General features: G+C 49.2%; 1 protein-coding gene across 6 annotated transcripts in view; it reads left to right on the top strand.

The window, feature by feature from the left end:
* Positions 1-4,144: 4,144 nt before the first annotated feature.
* Positions 4,145-19,644, top strand: part of FLYWCH1 (FLYWCH-type zinc finger 1) — a 29,052-nt gene continuing 13,552 nt past the window's right edge. For 2 of the 6 annotated variants that reach the window (XM_060120160.1, XM_060120155.1), the window contains exons 1-6: positions 4,146-4,359; positions 6,510-6,623; positions 16,126-16,227; positions 17,009-17,443; positions 17,706-18,167; positions 19,179-19,622. In XM_060120160.1, coding sequence (XP_059976143.1) covers positions 17,110-17,443; positions 17,706-18,167; positions 19,179-19,622 — 1,240 coding nt within the window. In that variant the 5' untranslated portion in view covers positions 4,146-4,359; positions 6,510-6,623; positions 16,126-16,227; positions 17,009-17,109. Of the gene's footprint in view, positions 4,360-6,509; positions 6,624-16,125; positions 16,228-17,008; positions 17,444-17,705; positions 18,168-19,178; positions 19,623-19,644 lie in introns of all 6 variants that reach the window. The other 4 variants (XM_060120158.1, XM_060120161.1, XM_060120156.1 and 1 more) reach the window with 4 other exon arrangements.

Below are 19,644 nucleotides of genomic sequence, written 5' to 3'. Positions count from 1 at the left end.
CCCTGCAGGAGGGAAGGCGGCGGCGTCGTCGCGCTTGGGCAGGCGAGAGGCAGGGCGGGTGTCCGCTCGGAGGATGCTGGGCCGCTCCGGTCGCCACCCGCCAAGTGTCCAGGAAAGCAGCCCCCAGGCCCCGCAGCTCCCCGCGCCAGAGCAATCCCGGTCCCCATCGCGCAGGGTGATCAAAGAATAAGTGTGCAGTGATTGTGCGCTGTGAGTGGGGGCTGGACCGATGGGCGAGGGCTGGATAGATGGGCAAGGGTTGGACCAGTGCAGAAAAAGATGCTTTCCCCGCACGGAATCCCCTCAAAGGGGCAGATTTATTTTTTTCTGACGTTTTATTTTGACATAATTTCACACCTACAGAAAAACTGCAAGTGTACAAAGCATTCCCATATACTTTTCACCCAGGTTCCCCAAAAGTTAGGAATGAAGCCAGCCACAGCAGCAATAGTGAAATTTAGAAACGTGTCCATAACTGCTGAGCCCACGTGCCGCAACTGCTGAAGCCCGCGCTCTTAGACCCCGTGTTCCACAACAAGAGAAGCCACCACGATGAGAAGCCCGCACACCACAATGAAGCGTGGCCCCCGCTCACCACAACTAGAGAAAGCCCTCACGCAGCAACGAAGACCCAACGCAGCCAAAACTAAATTAATTAATTTAAAAATGCTTAAAAATTTTTTTTTCTTCAGATTGAGTTGGAGGATTCTTCTGGTTAGAAATTCTATATCAGATCATGTGATCTGAAAAACGTTTAAATGTTTCCCCTGAATTTATATGATGTATTATGATGGAAAAAATGAGATCTGGGCATCTTATAAAATACATTTGTCTATAAAAAAAAGAAACTAGTGTCTAATAGGAAAATAACTGAACTATGTAGCCAGCCATATGTAAATAGGGTTATAATATGGGGGGGGGAGTTTTACAATATACAGTTAGGTGGAAAAAGCAGGAATACTTGAAAATAATTGCCATGGAGTGTGTTTGCAATGATGTAAAATTTAAAAGAAGATTCATTTTCAAAAAGATTGACAAGAAAGGTGACAACTGGAAACTCAAGGGACCCAAAACAAAAGGGAAAGAACGAAGTTGGAGAATTCACACTCTCTGATTTCAAAACTTACCGCAAACCAACAGTAATTGAGTCAGTGTGGTGCTGGCACAAAATAAACACAGACCCATGGATAGAATTGAGAGTCCAGAAATAAACCCTCACATTTATGGTTAATTGTTTTTCAACAGGGGAGCCAAAATAATCACAGAGAGGAAAGAACAGTCTTTTCAACAAATGGCACAACTCAGATATCCATATGCAAAAGAATGAAATCAGAGCCCTACTTTGCCCATTAAAAACAACAACAACAGCAACAACTCAAAATGGGTCTAAGTCCCAAATGTAAGAACTAAACTATAAAACTTTTTAGAATACATACAGGTAAATCTTTGTGAACTTGGATTAGGCAGTGATTTCTTAGATGTGACATCAAAAGCACAAGCAACAAAAGAAAAAACAGATAAATTGGACATCATCAAAATTAAGAAATTTTGTGCTTCAAAGGACACCATCTTAACTGGGAGCAATAAAGTGAAAAGACAACCCACAGAATGGGAGAAAGTTTTTGTAAATCATATATCTGACAAAGGACGTGTATCTAGAATATAAATATAGAGAATTTTTAGGCTTAATAATAAAATGACAACTCAATTTTAAAATGGGCAAAGGATCTGAATAGACATTTCTCCAAAGAAGATATGCAAATGTCAAATAAGCACTTGAGAAGAGGATCAGCATCATCAGCTATCAGGGAAATGCAAATCAAAACCACAATGAAATGCCACTTCATATCCATTAGCATGGTTGTAATCAGAAAGACAGATAATAACAACTGTTGACAGGGATGTGGAGAAATTGGAACCCTCACACACTGCTGGTGGGAATGTAAAATGGAGCAGACCCTGTGGAAAACAATCTAACAATTCCTCAAACGGTTAAACATCGACCCAGCAAATCCAATCCCAGGTGTATACCCAAAAGAATTGAAAACATCTGTCCACACAAATTTGCACATAATGTTCACAGAAGCATTAGTCATAGTATCCAAAAAGTGGAAACAATGCAAAGGTCAGTCAACAGATGAATGGATAAACAGATTGGGGTATATCCATACAGTGCAATACTATTTGATGATAAAAAGAATGAAATACTACTGGCATGCTACAACATGGATGGACTCTGAAAACACTATGCTAAGTGAAAGAAGCCAGACACAGAAGATATGATTGTATGATTCCGTTTAAATGAAATGTCCAGAATATTCAAATCTATAGAGACAGAAAGATTAATAGTTGCTTAGTGTGGGAGGATGGGGGACTTGGGGGTGATCGCTAAAGTTTTCTTTTGGAGTGATGAAATTGTTCTAAAACTGAGTGTGGTGATGTCCGCATCTCTGTGAATCTATTAAAAACCATTCAATTGGTACACTTTAAATGGGTGAACTGTATGGTATGTGAGTTATATCCAATAAATCTGTTACCAAAAGATACAATAATAAACCCTTTATGTGTTAGCATAACATATTTTTATGAAAATCATTATATTTTCCAAAACAAAGAAATTTTATAAGAATGGTGTTGTTCTACTTTTTTTTTTTTTTTGCAAATCTCTTTAATGTAGGCTTAATGGAGGACTACAAGTTGTCATCTGTGCTTTGGCATTCAACCTGTTACACATCATGTAACCTTTGGAATATCCCACAGGGACTTCCAGGAACCCCAGACTACACTTTGAGAACCATTTGCCTACTGTCAAATTCATATTTTTCCTCTTGAATTAATAAATGTATTGTGGGGAAATATGTACTTTGGGAATATGTAAATACTATTTCCTTGTTAAACTTCCACCCTCCGGTCTTAGCGGCCATTGACAATTTTTGCCCGAATCAATTATTACTTACGATGGTCGCCAAAGGGTGATTTTCCGCATCCTTCCTTCTGCATTTATTAGTTGGCATTCTACTGTAAGAGCTTTTCCATCTCCCCATTTACTTATTTACATCACTATCGATCATGGCTTCTTATTTTACTCAGTTATAATCTGTTATTATCATTATTTAGTTTGAATCAAATTGACCCAGCTTTGGGGTAGGTCATTTTAGTTTCTATGAAGTCCATAGGAAATTTCCTTCCGCTGGCTAACGAAAGTGAAGGGCCTAATGATGCATTTAAATGACCGCTTCCGTAGTAAGTCAGAAAGAGAAAAACAAATATCGTATATTAACGCATATACGAGGAACCTAGAAAAATGTCACAGATTGAAACGGTTTGCCCGGCAGAAATAGAGACACAGATGTAGAGAACAAACGTATGGACACCAAGGGGGGAAAGTGGCAGAGGGGTGGGGGTGGGGTGGGGTGGGGTGGGGTGGGGGTGGGATGAATTGGGAGATTGGGATTGACATATATACACTAATATGTATAAAACAGATAACTAATAAGAACCTGCTGTATAAAAAATAAATAAAATAAAAAAAAATTTTTAATGACCGCTTCCGGGCTTCCCTGGTGGCGCAGTGGTAGAGAGTCTGCCTGCCGATGCAGGGGACACGGGTTCGTGCCCCGGTCCGGGAAGATCCCACATGCCGCGGAGCGGCTAGGCTCGTGAGCCATGGCCGCTGAGCCTGTGCGTCCGGAGCCTGTGCTCCGCAACGGGAGAGGCCACAAGTGAGAGGCCCGCGTACCGCAAAAAAAAAAAAAAAAAATGACCGCTTCCGCTCAGTGAGCTGAGTCAAATCCTGGATCAGGTCTGGGGGTCTCAAGCCCCCCAACTCTCTTTTTCTCTGAGGGTCCACCGCCCCGGAGGCACCCCCCAACTCGCCGTCCAAGCCTTAGGTCAGATCAAAGCTCGGTCCCCGGCTGCCGCCGCCCAATCCTGAGCTTGCCCCGCCTCTTTCGCCAGCCCTGGCCCCGCCTCCCAGCGCCGATTGGTCCGGCCGCCAGCTAGGCACGGCGCGCGGAAGACCCGGAGAAGTGGGGTTTGCCCAGAGAATGGGCTCCCCGCGGCCTCGCTGCGCATGCTTGCTAGGAACCCTCTAGTGCGCTCCTAGAGGCCGGCTCCCCCGCGGGGCCGTGCGCGCTCCGTACGGCCAGCGGGGCGGCGCGCGCGGCGCGCGCGGCACGGAGCTCGCTCCCGAGAGGGCAGGTTGGGGCGGGGAGTGGGCACCCGGGTTGCAGTGGCCGGAGGGGCCTGGGCCGCGAGGTCGGCGCCTGTGACTTCGGCGGCCCGAGGCCAGAGGACCCGCCGCGGCTCGGTCTCCGGAGAGGGAGGGCCCCGCTGCCGTCGCCGCCCGGCCGGTGCCCGGTGAGGACGGGCCCCAGCGGGTCAGGGAGGGTCTCGGGTCACTCGGCGTGGCCGCGCCCCCAGCCGGGCTCTCCCGGGGGTCCCCAGGACTGCTGATGCTGTGGAGGGGGGTGTCCCCGGAGTCTGCGTCCCGGCGCTCAGGCCGCCTCCTTGTCCTTCATCTGCAATTCGCAGCCTCCTTTCTCCTCGCTCTTCCTCACCCCCCTCCACCCACCCGACCCCGGGACTGAGCCCTGACACCCCAAGTCAGAGAGCCCCACATGGATTTGCCTTTCCTTGACCGTCCGCCCCACCCAGTACTGCCCCCGCCCTGGCATTCACCCCAGCCCCATCCAGTCTTTGTGCCTCTGGAGGTCCCAGTGACCTTGCACTTTTTGCTGTTGTTACACCGGCTTCCACTGCTGAATATGTAGATTACCTGTTGGGGCTTTCAAACTTTTTTGACTCAACCTACAGTGAGAAATGTATTTTACACGCCTGTAGATGCAGATTACTGAGCGATAAGTTTAAAGGGAGATTTTTACCCCAACCTCACATGACGCAGCCAGATCTACTCTACGTGGGTTCTAATTCCAACCTATCCTATCCTGTCCTATTCTATTCTATTCTGTTCTTTCCATTCCAAAAGTCTGTTGCTAACCCGTTAAACTGATTTCAGGACCTAATGAGTCTGACCACAGTTTGAAGCCCTTGCTTTAATGACCAGTCTTTCACTTCCGTTACCCCATGCCTTTGGAGGATGCAGAGGTCCAATAACAGATAATAACGTGTAAACTTCAATTCCAAAGAAAGGGTATATTTTTATTATTTTGACATTAATGCTTTTCGGGGCCAAAATCATCTCCAGGACTTCGTGTGATTCAGGCAGGTTTACCTTGTTCCTCTTCCCAAAAGCTCCTAGCTGGACTTGGGGAAGAGTTCGTATGTGGAGGCTAGATTATAGAGCGTTTATAACGGAGACGGACACTTACTTTTATTGGAGAGGGAAATGTTTCAGCTTTAGGAACTCAGCACTGCATAGGGAGAATCGGAACAGCCGGATGCCGGGCAGAAAAGCCATTTAGGAGGTGGTGGGTATCGAAGCCTTGAGGTAATGTGGGGTGGGAAGGCGTGGAAGATGGTGTGGCCAGGTGCCCAGAGATGTGAGGATGAATTAGGCCTGATATGGGAGGCGTGGAAATAGCCACGATTCTGCTCTATGGGCGTTGGGGGATCTGGGGCTGGGAGTACTATTAGCTGGAATCTCCCTTTCTGTGTCCTCTGCCTCTAAGTTGCTTTGGAGCAGTGGTTCTCAAGGGACATGCAGCAATGTTGGTTGTCAGGATTTGGTGGCTGCTACTGGCATCTCGCAGGCAGAGGCCAGGGATGCTCCTAAACATCCTTCATTTCACGGGATAACCCCCCACAACAAAGAATTATCTGGTGCAAAATGACAGTGGTGCCGAGGTTGAGAAGCCCTGCTTTGGAATAGAATTTTTATTTTATTTTATTTTATTTATTTATTTTTGGCTGCCTTGGGTCTTCATTGCTGCGGGCGGGCTTTCTCTAGTTGCGGTGAGTGGGGGCTACTCTTCGTGGCGGTGCGCGGGCTTCTCATTGCAGTGGCTTCTCTTGTTTTGGAGCACCGGCTTTAGGCACGCGGGTTCAGTAGTTGTGGCTTGCGGGCTCCAGAGCGCAGGCTCAGTAGTTGTGGCGCACAGTCTTAGTTGCTCCGCGGCATGTGGGATCTTCCTGGACCAGGGCTCAAACCCTGTCCCCTGCACTGGCAGGCAGATTCCTAACCACTGCGCCACTAGGAAAGTCCCTGGAATAGAATTCTTAATCTTTAGGGAGATCACTGCCACCTTCACCTCTCCCAGGACTAATGCCTGTATGCACACTCAGAGACTTTGCACATAATGGTAGGAGGGTCCATGAGCCAATCAGTGTGCACCTCTAATTTTCATAGCTTGCTGGGGATGGGGGGCGGGGCAGCTTTTGGAATCATCCAGGAGCTTTTTCAAACATCGGGATATTTGCTCCTCCCCCTTCCACTATTCAGAACCTCTGCTGGGCCTGGACAAAGTACTCCTTGTTCTTACATGATGATTCACAGTTTATGGAAGAATTTCACATACAGTGTCTCATTTGCCACTTTTCCTGTTTCACAGATGAAATCAGCCCAGAGAAGTGATGGGATTTGCCCCAGGTCTCCCACCCAGCAAGTCAGCGCTAACGACGGTGTTGGCGGACAGTGATGGTGGTTCTCACTCTTGTGTATGAAGGTAATTCTGTTGATCCGCCATCGGCTGCTGAGCGAGGCTCTGCCTTTCAGGATCTTAGGGCTTGGACCCACTGGTGTCTGAGAGGCACCTAACAGTTTGTAATATTGTGTGTGTCTTGGGTGTTGGGTTTATTTGAGCAGGCAATCTGAGTATTGCAGTCAGATTGCTCTGTACCTCAATTTTGGGGGAGGGGAAACAGCATAAGAGAGTGACCAACTGTAAACTGTGAGGCTCTCCTACTTTCCATTTACATCTGCCTGACTTAAAAATATTCTAGCCAACTCAATAAATCTTTACTGAGTAGAAATGGAATATTATGAAAAAACACATTAGGGCCCAAGTATTTACCTCAAAACAATGATCATCCAAAAATTAAAAAATACATTTAAATCCACCTAGAACAAATATATAAATGTATTGCAAATAGAATTTTCATAAAATAATGCTCACTTCTGTTACACACAATGCAGATTGCTTATTTCCTATGTAATTTTTAAAATTGCTGCCTGGAACCCAAAGATTTTAAGAGCAATGACCAGGGAGATTTGAAAAGCAGAGGCTTAGACCAAAACAAAGAAAATAAAACTCTTTCATACAGATACTAAATGAACACGTGTGCAAGCTTTTACTTAACTCATCAATCAAGGAAGCAGTAAGATCTTACAACCAGTTTTCAGGAGACTCCAAAAAAGATTCTGGAAGACTGTAGATTAGGAATATTCACATGAATGTGCAAATGGAGGCAAAACCGGAGAAGTTACTTACTTATCTGTATTTATTTACATGGCAAGAAAGAGAGAACGTGTCTACAGAATAGAATTATTTTACCTTGTTCCGTTATCTGTGCAGAGCTGCAGAAGTAGCTCAAAGGCAACAACAGGCTAGAATCGTATAACCTGAAAGGTTGTGTTCTAGACAAAACCCAGGTCTCCATTGAAGCACAAATTTTCCCTTTGGCCTCATAATCTCAGTGAAAGATATTTTTTGCATGAAATAAGGCTGGTCCAGTAAGATCGGGCCTGATTATTTACATAGGTGCAGCAGGCATGCTAATTCACCTCATAGGCCTTCTTGAGTTTGTTTTGCTGGAAGTTTCTGTGAGGAACCTCAGATTGGATTTGTAAAAGTCTGGTATTTGTTACCCCAAGGTACTAAAGCCGTGCCCAATGAGCTTTCTCCCCCAGATTTCACCTGTACTACTTAAAATTTGGACAAATTCCACTCTTCTTGAGGTCCCCAAAATATCTTAAGGTATCTGAAACTTGTTAAATTGTCATTAAAGGATCATTTAAAAAGATGCAATCACGACTCTTCCACTGATATAAAACAAACAAAAAATGATTCTGTTTAATGCATTAATGAGGGAACCTTTACAATGTGACAGATTAAACGAGGTAATGTATGTGAAACACTTCATGTGTTGCCCTGCATAAAGAAAACCTCAAATCCTTATTAAGTTGGTCACTTAGCCTCTGGCCAACTAACCTCAAGGGCATCTATTCCAGTGTTTCTCAAAGCCAAGTCCATGAGCCACCAGAACCAGGGTCTCAGGGGGTACTTGTTAAAAATCCAGATTCTTGAATTTTGCTCCAGACTCACCATCAGAATTTTGGACGGGAAATCCAGGCATCTGATTTTTTTTTTTTTTTAATATCAGAGAAAGGTTTATTGCAGGGTCAAGCAAGGAAAATGGGTGGCTTGTGCTCAAAACCCCCAAACTCCCGATGATTTTCAGGGAAAAGTTTTTATAGGCAAAATTTGGGGTGAGGCTGCAGGGTATGTGATTTTCTTCTGGTTGGTTTGTGGGAGGTAACAGGGAGGGGCTCCAGGAATCCTGTGCTCTAAGCATCTGCATTTTTACCAAGTGCCCCAAGTAATTCTTATGGAGACCAGAATTACATATACAAATAATTGAAATAAAAGCTTCATGAAAACTGTACTTAACCTCAGTATATGGGTGCACTCTTTCTGTTCTGTTTTATTTTTCAAGCGCTGCTTTTAAGCAGGTTTCTCAACCTTGACCCTGATGCTATTTTAGACCAGATCCTTCCTGGGGAGAGTGGTGGGGGCTGCCCCGGGCACTGTGGGATGTTGAGCAGCATCCTTGGCTCCCACCTACCAGATGCCAGTAGCCTGCCCCACCCCTTAGTTATGACAACCAAAAATGTCTCCTGACCTGGCCAGATGTCGCCTGGTGGGCAGATCACCGTGACTGAGAACCACCAGTCTTAACTGACTGCGTTGATTCCTATGGGTTGGAATCCTCAAATTGAAAAGAACCATTTTAACTTATATTAAGAGTTTAAGCCCTGAAAACAGACACAGGAGTTTTGAATGCCGACTCTGTCCTTTAGCTGGCTCTCGGTCACAGGAATCTAAGAGTGAGCCTTAGTTTCCTCCTCTGTGAGTGAAACAACAGCAGGCCTAATGGATGACGGTATTTGGGAGATAAAATGGAATAAAGCATGCAAAACCCTCGCCTAGTGCCAGGCACCTCATTGGTATTTGGTGAACATGAAATGTGTGATCACAGTCCTTTGGACTCTTGAAGCATGTGTGATCGGAAACAATCTGGGAAAACAGAAACTACCGTAAGGTTTCACTGGGAATTTCATTGCTCTCCCTGGTGGTGGAAGAGCTGAGAAGCCACATGGGAAATGGTGGGTGGCCCAGGGATTAGCAGTGGCGGGATGCCACCCCCACAGCAAGGCCCGGCAGAGCAGCCAGGGTAGCAGGCGGGACCTAGCAGAGCTGGAGCAGCCACCCCAGGCAGGTCGCTTTGGGGACACCCTCCAGTCTCCCATGGTGCCTCCGGTTGGCCAGATCAGCTGGAAGCCACAGTGCTAAGCCATAACATAGCTGGTTTGTAGGGCTGATCAAGGCAGCTCTGAAGGCCTGACTCTCACTATCCGTGTGGTCCTGGGCCACTCGCTTCAGGCCTGAGCCTCAGTTTCCCCAGAAGCAGAGCGGGGATGATGATGAAGGGAGATTGTTGGGTCCCCATACTTGAGGTACACGTGACGTTATAGGATTTTTGTTCCTGGCTCAGGTGCCAGCTTGAGGACCAACCACATGGCTCTGGGTCAGAGAGTATCCCTTTTGTGTCCCCTCCTCTCCTCCCCCACCCTTCCACCCAGGAGGCCTATGGGTCATTTATTTTCTCTGTCAACTTCCATTGTGTCTGCAAGTTTGAAACTTGGGTTTTCAAAATCCTTTTATTTTGAGTTAATTTTAGACTTTTTAAAAAATTGCAAAAAAAAGGACAAAGAATTTTCCTATACTCATCACTCAGTCTCCCTGAATGTCAGCATCTTACCTAACATTGTGCAGTGAGCAAATCTGGGAAATCCACGTTGGTACAAAACCATTAACCTAAACTATTGACCGTATGCAAATTTCACCAGCTTTTCCCCTAATGTCCTTTTTCTGTTCCGAAATCCCATGTTGCATTTTGTCCTTGTGTCTCCTTAGTCTCCTCCAGTCTGTGACAGGCCCTCAGCCTTTCCTTGTCCAAGATGACCTCGACACTTTCTAAGTGTCCTGGTCAGTTGTTTTGTAGAACGTCCCGCCATGTGGCTTGGGGGTGCCACATGGGGGTGTGCGTTCTGGGCAGGAATATCACAGAGGTGATGCTGTGTCCTCCTTGGTTCATCTTATCAAGGAGGTCATGGTGTTGATGTGTTTTATTACTGGTGAAGTTGACCTTGAGCACTTAAGGCTGTGTATGCGAGATTTCTCCCCTGTCAAGTCATTATCTTTCCCTTTGTGGTTAATAAATATCTTGGGGGAAATATGTCTTTGAGGCCATGCAAGGCCCACAACACAGACTGCAAGGTACTTGATTTTCACTTGTTTTTCTGTCCCATCGTCTATATTACTCTTTTTTATTTTTTAAAATTTCTTTGGATTTTATTTTATTTTATTTTATTTTATTTTATTTTATTTTATTTTTTGTGGTACGCGGGCCTCTCACTGTTGCGGCCTCTCTCGTTGCGGAGCACAGGCTCTGGACGCGCAGGCTCAGCAGCCATGGCTCACGGGCCCAGCCGTTCCGCGGCACGTGGGATCTTCCCGAACCGGGGCACGAACCCGTGTCCCCTGCATCGGCAGGCGGACCCCCAACCACTGCGCCACCAGGGAAGCCCTGGATTTTATTTTATTTTTTTATTTTATTTTTTGGCTGCACTATGCAGCATGTGGGATCTGAGTTCCCTAATCAGGGATCAAACCCATGCCCCCCTGCATTGGAAGTGTGGAGTCTTAACCACTGGACCACCAGGGAAGTCCCCTGTCTATATTACTCTTTACTTTCCTGTATGACACATCTTGCATAGGAATGGAATCCCTACTTTTCCTGAGAGTTATGGAGTTAAAGAAAAAAATTACCAAGCAAGGAGATGCAGCTTATCTTTAAAGTGTTTACTATTTTCCCACTGTTAAGAATTCATGCACATTGTAAACAATTTTGAGGAAACAAAAGAAATTTAAGGGAAAAAATAAATTTATTTCCTTACTAGTTTTAACATTTTGAGATATTTCCTCCCAGTTATTTAAGGCTTTTTTTTTTTTTTCCCCTGCGGTACGCGGGCCTCTTCCATTGCGGAGCATAGGCTCCAGACGCGCAGGCTCAGCGGCCATGGCTCACGGGCCCAGCCGCTCCGCAGCATGTGGGATCCTCCCAGACCCGGGCACGAACTCATATCCCCTGCATCGGCAGGCGGACTCCCAACCACTGCGCCACCAGGGAAGCCCTAAGGTTTTTTTAAAGTCACAAATACATACAATAAAATTAGTCAATAAATAACAAATGTGACCAGACTTGAGACTTGAGATGAGACAGAAGAAATGAAGTGGATTGAGGTCTAGAGGCAGTGTCATGGTCCAAGGAATATTTTGGTCTTTTTTTTTTTTTTTAAACTTTAGCTTAGAAAACATAGTCTTTGCCGATATGTTAACTGGATTTTGCTTTCTACGTAATATATTTTGTAAATACAAACGTTTTCAGAAGTCTTCCTGAATTATTTGTCTGATATGGAAAAACTCCCAAATTCTAGTTTTTAAACGTTGTGATACATCTAATTCTACCAAGGATGCTATACGTGCATTTCAAGGAGAAACATTGCCATCTTGTGGTCATCTTTTGGTATTACTGAGGATTTAGATTTGTGTTCGTGTTAGGGGCCTGCGTTAGGTAATGCTTTGGTCCTTCACAAGGGCTCCATCTGGTCTGCAGGTGCGGGCTTCCCACTCTAAAGAGGAAAAAAATAGCAAACATGTTGAACACATGTGTGTGCAACAGAAAATTACGTGTATATTAAAGGCACTAATACAAGAATGGAAACAGCTGTGCATTTGAGTGGCAGGCTCGTGGGTGATTTATGAGTGTCAGTTCTCAACATTTTAAAATGTTTTCTATATAGTTTTTACAATATGATCTTAGCAACTTACAAAATATCTCAGTATATAGTCCATGCCACCCCTCTGCTTTGGTGAGGAAACCAGGCCCAGGAGTGAGAAGCCTGTTTCTGATGGTGAAAACTGTTTTTTATCCAAGTGACCCTGGGGACATGAGTCATACCTATAAGGATTTTTTGTTTGTTTGTTTGTTTGAGACCTTAGTTCCCTGATCAGGGATTGAGCCCGGGCCCTGGCAGTGAAAGCACCAAGCCTTAACCACTGGACCACCGGGGGATTCCCTATAAGGTTTTTTTTAAACAACCTTATTAAGATGTGATTCACATAGCATACAATTCCCCCAACTAAAGTGTATAATTCAATGTTTTATTGTGTTCACAGCCAATTTTATAACATTTTCATTACCCCAAGAAGAAACCCCGCATGCCTTAGTATCATTGCCTAATCTCTCCCTCCCCGCCTCCAGGCCCTGACAACCACTAATCTACTTTCTGTCCCTATGGATTTGCCTCTACTGGACATCTCACATAAATGGAATTATATGACATGCTGACTTTAGTGTCTGGCACCTTTCACCGAGCCATACTGTTCAGGTTCATCCACATGGTAACATGTATCAGAACTTCATGCATGGGCTTCCCTGGTGGCGCAGTGGTTGGGAGTCCGCCTGCCGATGCAGGGGACACGGGTTCGCGCCCCGGTCTGGGAGGCTCCCACGTGCCGCGGAGTGGCTGGGCCCGTGAGCCATCGCCGCTGAGCCTGCGTGTCCGGGGCCTGTGCTCCGCGACGGGAGAGGCCACAGCAGTGAGAGGCCCGCGTGCCACAAAAAAAAAAAAAAAAAAAAAAAAAAGAAAAGAACTTCATTCATTTTTATGGCTGAATAAATTCCACTGCATGGATAGACCACATGCAGGCCAGAGCAGGTATTTCAGAGGGAAACATGGATTATGGATTGACCCAGCAGGTGCTGACCCTGCACCGTGGCCCAACAGGAGAGTAGTGTCTGCAGAGTTGTGGGGAAGCTGCCAGGCGGCCTGGGTGAGAAGGAAGGGGTATGGACTGTTCCTTCAAAGTCTAACTGTTGAGGGAAGGAGAGGGTCTTGTGAGGTTTTGTTTTAGGATATAGGAGACCTAAGAAGATTAGGACCTGAGAACTCTAAATGCAAAGACCCAGAGGAGGCAGAGAGGTTTGGAGACCAGAGAGAGCAGGATATGAATGATGGAGAAAGGGCCCCCGGGGGGTGGAGTGCCAATGGAACTGGACGGGACACTTCATTTTCCAAATCAGGATAAAAATTGTACACTGTCTTTATCCAGGCAGTGATGATGAGTCTTTAGGCAGCATCCATCCTCAGTGGATAAATTGTGAAACAGAGAGAAACTGTAAAATTCATAATCATGGAGGGATAACTTTAGTTAATCAGAAATCTGCATTGTATGGAGAACCTCATTCACAAGTATGGTAGGTGGAGCATTACTATGTATGGTTTGTTATAGTTGGGTTTTTTTGTTTTGTTTTTGGTTTTTTGCATGTGTGTTAAAATATACCTAACAAAAATGTACTACTTTGATCATTTAAAAAAATTTTTTTGGAGTATAGTTGCTTTACAATATTGTGTTAGTTTCTACTGTACAGCAAAGTGAATCAACTATATGCATACATATATCCCCTCTTCTTTGGATTTCCTTTCCATTTAGGTCACCACAGAGCACTGAGTAGAGTTCCCTGAGCTATACAGTAGGTGCTCATTAGTTATCTATTTTATACATAGTATCAATAGTGTATATATGTCAATCCCAATCCCCCAATTCATCCCACCTCCCACTTTAATCATTTTTAAGTGTACAGTTCAGTGGCATTAAATACATTTGCACTGTTGTGCAACCATCACCACCACCCATCTCCAGAACTCTTTCATCTTCCCAAACTGAAACGCTCCCCATTAAACACTAACTCCCCATTTCCCCTCCCCCCAGCCCCTGGCAACTACCATTTGACTTTCTGTTTCTATGAATTTGACTACTCTAGGTACAACATATACGTGGAATCATACAGCATTTGTCCTTTTATGTCTGGCTTATTTCATGTTACAGACTTTTTAAATAAGTAACTCTCATTTGCTATCCTTTATACTTAATATTTTTATTCCTTTCACTGGGTTACCAGCCCTTTAAATGTGATCGTCTGAGGGATTTAAAATTTGTGTAGCATGGCCCCTAGAGTTCAAGAGTTCAAAAGCACTTTGATATTGGATATTTCACAACCATTAGTATTATTTCATCTGTCAAAAAGCCAAAACCGACTAGGTTCAGTCACTTGTCAAGAATATCAGTTACTGCTGCATAACAAATGAGCCCTGATCTTACTGGCTTAAAATAACAGTAGTTTATTATTGATCAGGGTTCCATGGGGGTGCCTGGGCTTGTTTCCCCAGGCTCCTTCTTGTGGCTACACACAGCTAGAGGGTCTGCTGGACTGGACACTGGAAATGGCCTCCCTCCACGCCTGGCAGTGCCTCCATCCCTTGCATGTGGCCCTTCATACAGCTTCCTTCTCTGGCAGTCTCAGGGCCCCTGTCCATGAGGGTGAGGGCGTTCAAACCCCCACAGCGAGCTTCTGCCACAGTCTATTGGCTACAGCAAGTGACCAATGTGGGCTGGAGACCAGTCCAGATTCAAGACCACATGGCAAAGGGGCTTGCATACTTTATGGGAGGATCTGTGGTCATTAAACAGTCTACACTTTAAGGCCCTTTAATGGTTGAGAACGGGAACCGTCAATTGAATCTAAATTCAAGCCCACTGGCAAGGAGCCAAGCCTTTACACAGTCCGTAGTCAGTCACAGTTCAAGGTCTTTTGTTGCGCTGGAACTTGTTCCATATCCTTTGAGGTACAGAGATTTTAGTTGAGAGAATTACACTGACTCGGGGTACACATGACTCTGGGTACAGTTTCACGGGAATGTGGGGGTTCTCTGTCATGCCAACCCCCAGTGGCCTGAAGGAGGCCGGGCTTCAGCGTCTGATCGCCTGAGACTGAGGCCATTGGTGTGTCAGGGTCCCTGCAGCCTCAACTCCTGTCCCTCTGCACGGCGGGGACCAACCGCATGGTCCTGTAGGAACATGCATGCTGGGTGGACAGTGACCGCAACGTTTTGGGGGCCTGAGTTGTCTGAAAGGCCTGTGGAAGGGAGGGCCAGTTTCTATGCGCCCTCTCGCCTCGTTGAAGAGAGGACGCCGGGTGGAGACCAAGTTCATTCGCCCGGCAACCCGGAGCGCGCAAGCCCCGGAGGCGGGCTGCCGGCGGAGGGACGTGGGCCGAGACCAATCAGTGAGCGGGGGCGGGGGCGGAGAGGGGGCGTGGCTTCCCGCGTAACCCTTTCCCGCCCGTGCGGCTCTGCCCGCGGAGGCGCCGGCGCTGTCTTGCTGCGGCTGGTCCCCATGTGCCCCCAAGTCCCCAGTACCGCTACATCGCCCTGTGGGGCGGGATGGGCAGGGCCGGGAGGACTGCACAGGAGGAGCAGGGGTTGGCTTGTCCGGGGGCCGGAGGAGCATGACGCTGGAGGACAGACCTGGCCGGGGACTCCCAGTCCTGTGTTACCTGTTATCTGCATTTCCTTGAGTCTCGCCCCTCAGGACAGGGCTTTGCTGCTGCCCGGCGCTGGGCGTGCAGGCGTGCAGTGCAGGGAGTTTGGAAGAAGTTATAGGGGACACGGCGCCCCCTGCACTGTCGGCCTTGGCTCCGTCTCCACGGGGACCCAGGAGCCCCGCGCTTGGGCTGACAGGCCTTGGGGAGCTGAATGTGGGCCCCAGACCAGGAAATGTCGGAGCAGGAATGGGGGACCCGGGTATTAGAACCGTAGAGCTTAGGATGGGGATGACAGCTCACAGGTGGGGAAGCTGAAACGTGCTGGGAGGCTGCATCCTGTTTCTGGGCTAGTACTGATAGATGGGAAAGACCCTGACATGCACCCACCACCCAGTCCCCCAGGAAGACAAAACGGACACTTATGCCCCCACACTGATGCCCCAGGGCCCCGGTCTCCAGGCCAGCCCTGCCTGTCATCCATCCTTTCTGCTTCTCCAGACCAGAAGCCAAGGAGCCCTCAGTGACCACGGATTCTCTGGACACCTCCACAGCCCTGTCCCCACTCAGCTGAGGCAGAGCCAGCACCAGCTCAGACACAAGGTCGCTGCCCTCGTGGGGCCCTGGCGTCCCCTAGCACTGGGTGCCGCGGGGCCTCTCGCCTGGGATGGGGGATGGATCTAGTTGTGAATCCAGAGAGTCCCTCCTCCCAGGTCCAGGCTCCTCCTTTGGGGTCTGCAGAGTGCCAGCAGGGGCCCAGCCCATGCTCCCAGTGACACAGTGTCAGGGTGAAGGGCACCAGGCATTCTGGGAGGGTTGGTGACCTGAATTCATGTCCCCAAAGTGCTTTTCCCCAACACCTGGTGCTCAGGAAGACCGGTTCCTGTTATCCTGGACGAGGTACCCCAGGTGCTGTGCGGGCGGGCTCTGGACCCACCTCGACTGGACTCCCAGCTCTGCCTTCATGGCTGCATGCCTCAGTGTCCTCATCTGTAACCTGGGTCAATGAGAAAATCAACTTTCATAACATGGGGGCTGAAGGTTAAATGCAAAACCTGTGGAAGCACTTCACCCCGTGCTCAGCACCTGTGGGCCTGGATTCCTAGTAACTCACAGCTGTCAGCACCTTGGTCACCCCAGTAGCCCCTTGAGAGCCCTGTTTTGGGCACATTTTGTAGATGGGAAAGTGAGGTTTGGCTGGGGGAGGTGACGGACCCAAGGCTACCAAGAGAGCAGAAGCACCAGCCCAGGGTTCTCTGGCTCCATTCAGGTCCTTCCCCGGGGGCACCGAGGCAACCCCATCTGCCCCAACCTCCAGCCCAGATTCTTCCTGAACCCAGGTCCAAGGGCATCTCCACTGATGGGATTTTGCCTCCTGCCTTAGGACGGAGCCCTTGAACTGCTGGGTTCCTTCCAGGGAGGTGGAGGAGAAATCTATCTGCTGGGACCTGAGCGTGGCCTGGGGGCCAGGCCATCGGTCCCAGAATGCCCCTGCCCGAGCCCAGTGAGCAGGAGGGCGAGAGCGTGAAGGCCGGCCAGGAGCCCTCCCCTGAGTCCCCTGAGCCGGGCACAGATGTCATCCCTGCAGCCCCCACGAAGCCCACGGAGTTCTCCGAACTGGTCCTACTGACGGCCTCCACTGAGAATGGGGATGGAGTGGACTCCCAGCCCAAAGCAGTGCACTGTGTCCTGTCCTTGGAGATGTCTGGCCCTGACACCCTGGCTGGGACCCCCCAGATCCTGCCAGTAGAGGAACAGCAGGGGGCAGTCCAACCAAGCCCCCAGGCCCAGGAACTGAAACACAGCAAGCCAGACGCAGGTGAGTTCCGGGCCAGCTGCCCCTGTCTGGCCACTTTTGTGGCCCTGCATGCTCAGACTTGGGCTTCGCATCCCCCCTTTCCATTGAGGTGACCTTAGCCATCTCTTCCCTGCTCTGAGCAGGGCCTCCTGGACCTTGACCCAGGCTTGTGTGACGATCGCAGGACGTCATCCAAGGGCACCCCAATCCCTGTGTTCCCATCCGTGCCCCTGTCTCAAGCCTTGCTCTGTGTCAGCTGACCTGGCCCTCCCCTTGCCTTCAGCAGCCCCCCAGCCCCTGGAGTTCCTGAGGACCCCATTTGGGGGCCGCCTGCTGGTGCTGGAGTCCTTCCTGTACAAGCAGGAGAAGGCTGTGGGGGACAAGGTATACTGGAAGTGCCGCGAGCACACCGAGCTGGGCTGCCGGGGCCGGGCCATCACCCGTGGCCTAAGGGCCACAGTGATGCGGGGCCACTGCCACCCGCCCGATGAGGAGGGCCTGGATGCCCGGCGCCAGAGACAGAAGCTGCCCAGCCCAGCCCTGCCCGAAGGCTTGGGGGATCCCCAGGGCCCCAGCGGCCGAGTGGAGGAGCCCCTGGAGGGGGTGGGCCCGTGGCTGTGCCCCGAGGAGCCGGAACCGGCCCCGGGGCCAGTGCTGAGCAAGCCAGCCCCCGAGGAGGATGAGGGGCTCCGAGCCCTGTCGCTGCTGAGCTTGCCTCCCAAGAAACGCCCGACGCTGGGGACCGGTGAGTTCCCCCCCACCCCGGCTCTACTCTCAGGCAGGTGGAAACCACAGCCCTTTCCTCTGCCCAAAGATAAATGTGGGTCCCACGTGGCTTCTTAATGTGCTCAAAGTCAAAACGATTTTTAAAATATAAATGCGTCCAAGTAATCATTAGGCCCAAGGGATAGAACTAGTGCTCGTGAACCAGGCGGCCCAGGTCCTTCTGGAGCTTCCTGATGCAAAAACCTCAGGTTTATGGACCCCACGTGATTCTGGTAACCTTTGAAGTTTGGGAAGATCGGCCTGGTGGGAGGCTTGAGCTTTGTGCCCCAGGTTCAAGATCCAGCCCCGCCTCATGTAACTGGGCAGCCTTGTTGAAGCTCTGCAGGTCAGGAGGTCGCTCCTAAGATGTGTGATAGCCTCACCGTTAGGGGATCTGGCGCTGAAGTGCCAGCCTTGGTCCAGCATGTGTTGTCACTGAGTAACTGGTAGATGGAGTCTTTGCAGAGGTTCTTATTCTTTGTTGGGTTTTGTTTTGTTCTTTGCGGCAGTTTTTATTACCAGTAACTGGGAGGTGGGGCTTGGTCCCATAGGCTGGGTGCCTCCAGACCTGGAAAGGATTGAAGGATTTAGGGATTTAAGGTGGCTGCTGTGCTGGGTGCTGGGGGCTAGGCGAGAAGGACTTGTCTTTCACTGTGTATCTTTTGGTTCCATTTCATTTTATGGCGTGTGCATGTGTTATTCGAAAATTAGATACAATTTTCAAACAAACCCTAAGAAAAAGTATGGCCAGGAGTGACTGAGCAGGCAGGGTGTGGCATCAGAGGCAGCTTGGCCCTCCCCAGTGTATGACCTGGGACGTGGTGCTTGACCACCCAGAGCCGTGGCCTCCTCACTGGCCACCAGGAGAGGAGCCGCACGGCCTCCTTGGGGCGCTGGGTGGGCGATCAGTGGGGATGCACTTTAGTAAACTAAAGGAGCAGAGCTCTGCCAGCCTGCACCTGCCCAGCCCCCTGCCCACTTCCTCCTCCAGGAGGCCCCCCGCCCCTGGAGTTCCTGAGGACCTGCTATGGGGGCAGCTTCCTGGTGCACGAGTCCTTCCTCTACAAGCGGGAGAAGGCTGTGGGGGACAAGGTGTACTGGACGTGCCGGGACCACGCGCTGCATGGCTGCCGCAGCCGGGCCATCACACAGGGCCAGCGGGTGACTGTCATGCGTGGCCACTGCCACCCGCCTGACGTGGAGGGCCTGGAGGCCCGGCGGCAGCAGGAGAAGGCCATGGAGTTGCTGCGGGCCAGGCCGGGTGGCCCCGGGGGCCAAGCGGACAAGCTGCTCCAAGGCGTGGACAGCCTGTTCTACCGCAGGGGGCCGGGCCCCCTGACTCTCACCAGGCCCCGGCCCAGAAAGCGGTCAAAGGCCAAAGATCAGGACCTCCTGGCCCAGCCGCAAGGCGAGGAGGACCAGGACGAGGACCTGGGTGAGTCCACACCCGCTGGCCT

This window comes from Mesoplodon densirostris, chromosome 16 (genome assembly GCF_025265405.1).
Source record: "Mesoplodon densirostris isolate mMesDen1 chromosome 16, mMesDen1 primary haplotype, whole genome shotgun sequence".
Lineage (NCBI taxonomy): Eukaryota > Metazoa > Chordata > Mammalia > Artiodactyla > Ziphiidae > Mesoplodon > Mesoplodon densirostris.
The sequence above is the reverse complement of the archived record's forward strand: the minus strand, read 5'-3'. Positions and strand labels throughout refer to the sequence as shown.